The following is a 1,209-nucleotide window of genomic DNA, read 5'->3' as shown; positions in this document are numbered from 1 at the left end:
CCAGAAAGACAGGCAGGCAGGCAGGCAGGCAAGCCTGTCGGTCGAGTGGAATATGTAGAATATTTTATGTTATATAGTATCTAATAAAGGCCTACATGCATGTACATAAAAGTGAGCAGGCACCCGAAGGCAGAAGATCGGCAAAGATAAAATGATCCGTTGTAACAGAGGAAGAAGAGACATGAAAAATCAGTGATGGTTTTGATCGTATCATGAAAAAATATGAGCAATGTAAAGAATGTGGGTGGTTAATTGGTGCTCTGGTGTGAATTCCTCGTTTTTCCCCATCAAATGTCTATCGTCCTTAATCCTTATCTCTCCTCCTTTTGTGTGTATGTTACTCTATTGTAAGACCTCTTATCTAATCTTCAGCGCTTATATGACCCTAATATAATAGTGTTGCATGGGCTGTAAAACTCTTATTAAAACTTAACTGTAAATAATGAGAATGGTCACAAAGGATTTAGAGAATAATATGGTCGCTTTTAAGCACAATGGGGATATGCCGAAACATGCTGTTGTGAGAAAACCGAAGGTAAAGTTTTTGCCCCTTGTTCAGTTTCTATAAAAGACAAGGAGAGTTTTCTCTATAACCAACCAAATATACACACCTATGAAATCACACTTCTCCTGTAGGTAGGGCAATGCCCACTTTTGGTGTTGGTCAAGACTTCTGGAAACCCACGAAATCTGGGCTAACCCGCTTGTCCTTAAAAGCGACCATATAACAATTCTAGTGCCGAAACCTAATTGTCACTGTGATTTAGCACAATGCTTAGGCCTTCTGCCTTCTAGGTGCCTCTTTATCTTGACTGACGTGGGCTCTTGTATAATACTAATTTATACCCCACCGTTATAAACATACAGCAAGAGTGGAGGCCATGGTCATAATGTGTTGTTTTGTTTTTCTTCCTTTGTAGATATAGAAAAGTTCAAGGTCTCAACTCGTACATCATTAAAATGGCTCCCTCCGTACTGGACCAACTGAAGGCTGTCACTACTGTTGTCGCCGACACTGGTGACTTTGAAGGTAATGTGTAATTTTAACTTTCAGCTAAAATGAAAGATGTGGAGAGAAAGAAGGGAAGGAGAGGATACGATAGGGGAAAGAGAGGGGAGGAGTGAAGGAGAGAGGGGAGAAGTGAAGGAGAGAGGGGAGAAGTGAAGGAGAGAGGGGAGAAGTGAAGGAGAGAGAGAGAGAGAGAGAGA

At 41.3% G+C, this 1,209-nt stretch overlaps 1 protein-coding gene across 2 annotated transcripts in view; it reads left to right on the top strand.

The window, feature by feature from the left end:
* The window catches only part of LOC101855018 (transaldolase), a 24,627-nt gene that overhangs the window by 3,475 nt on the left and 19,943 nt on the right, over nucleotides 1–1,209 (top strand). For both annotated transcript variants that reach the window (XM_005097650.3, XM_005097649.2), the window contains exon 2: nucleotides 921–1,030. In XM_005097650.3, coding sequence (XP_005097707.1) covers nucleotides 961–1,030 — 70 coding nt within the window. In that variant the 5' untranslated portion in view covers nucleotides 921–960. The remainder of the gene's footprint in view (nucleotides 1–920; nucleotides 1,031–1,209) is intronic.

The sequence above is a fragment of the Aplysia californica genome, unplaced genomic scaffold (genome assembly GCF_000002075.1).
Source record: "Aplysia californica isolate F4 #8 unplaced genomic scaffold, AplCal3.0 scaffold00160, whole genome shotgun sequence".
Taxonomy (NCBI): domain Eukaryota; kingdom Metazoa; phylum Mollusca; class Gastropoda; order Aplysiida; family Aplysiidae; genus Aplysia; species Aplysia californica.
This window is presented reverse-complemented; position numbering and strand designations above follow the sequence as displayed.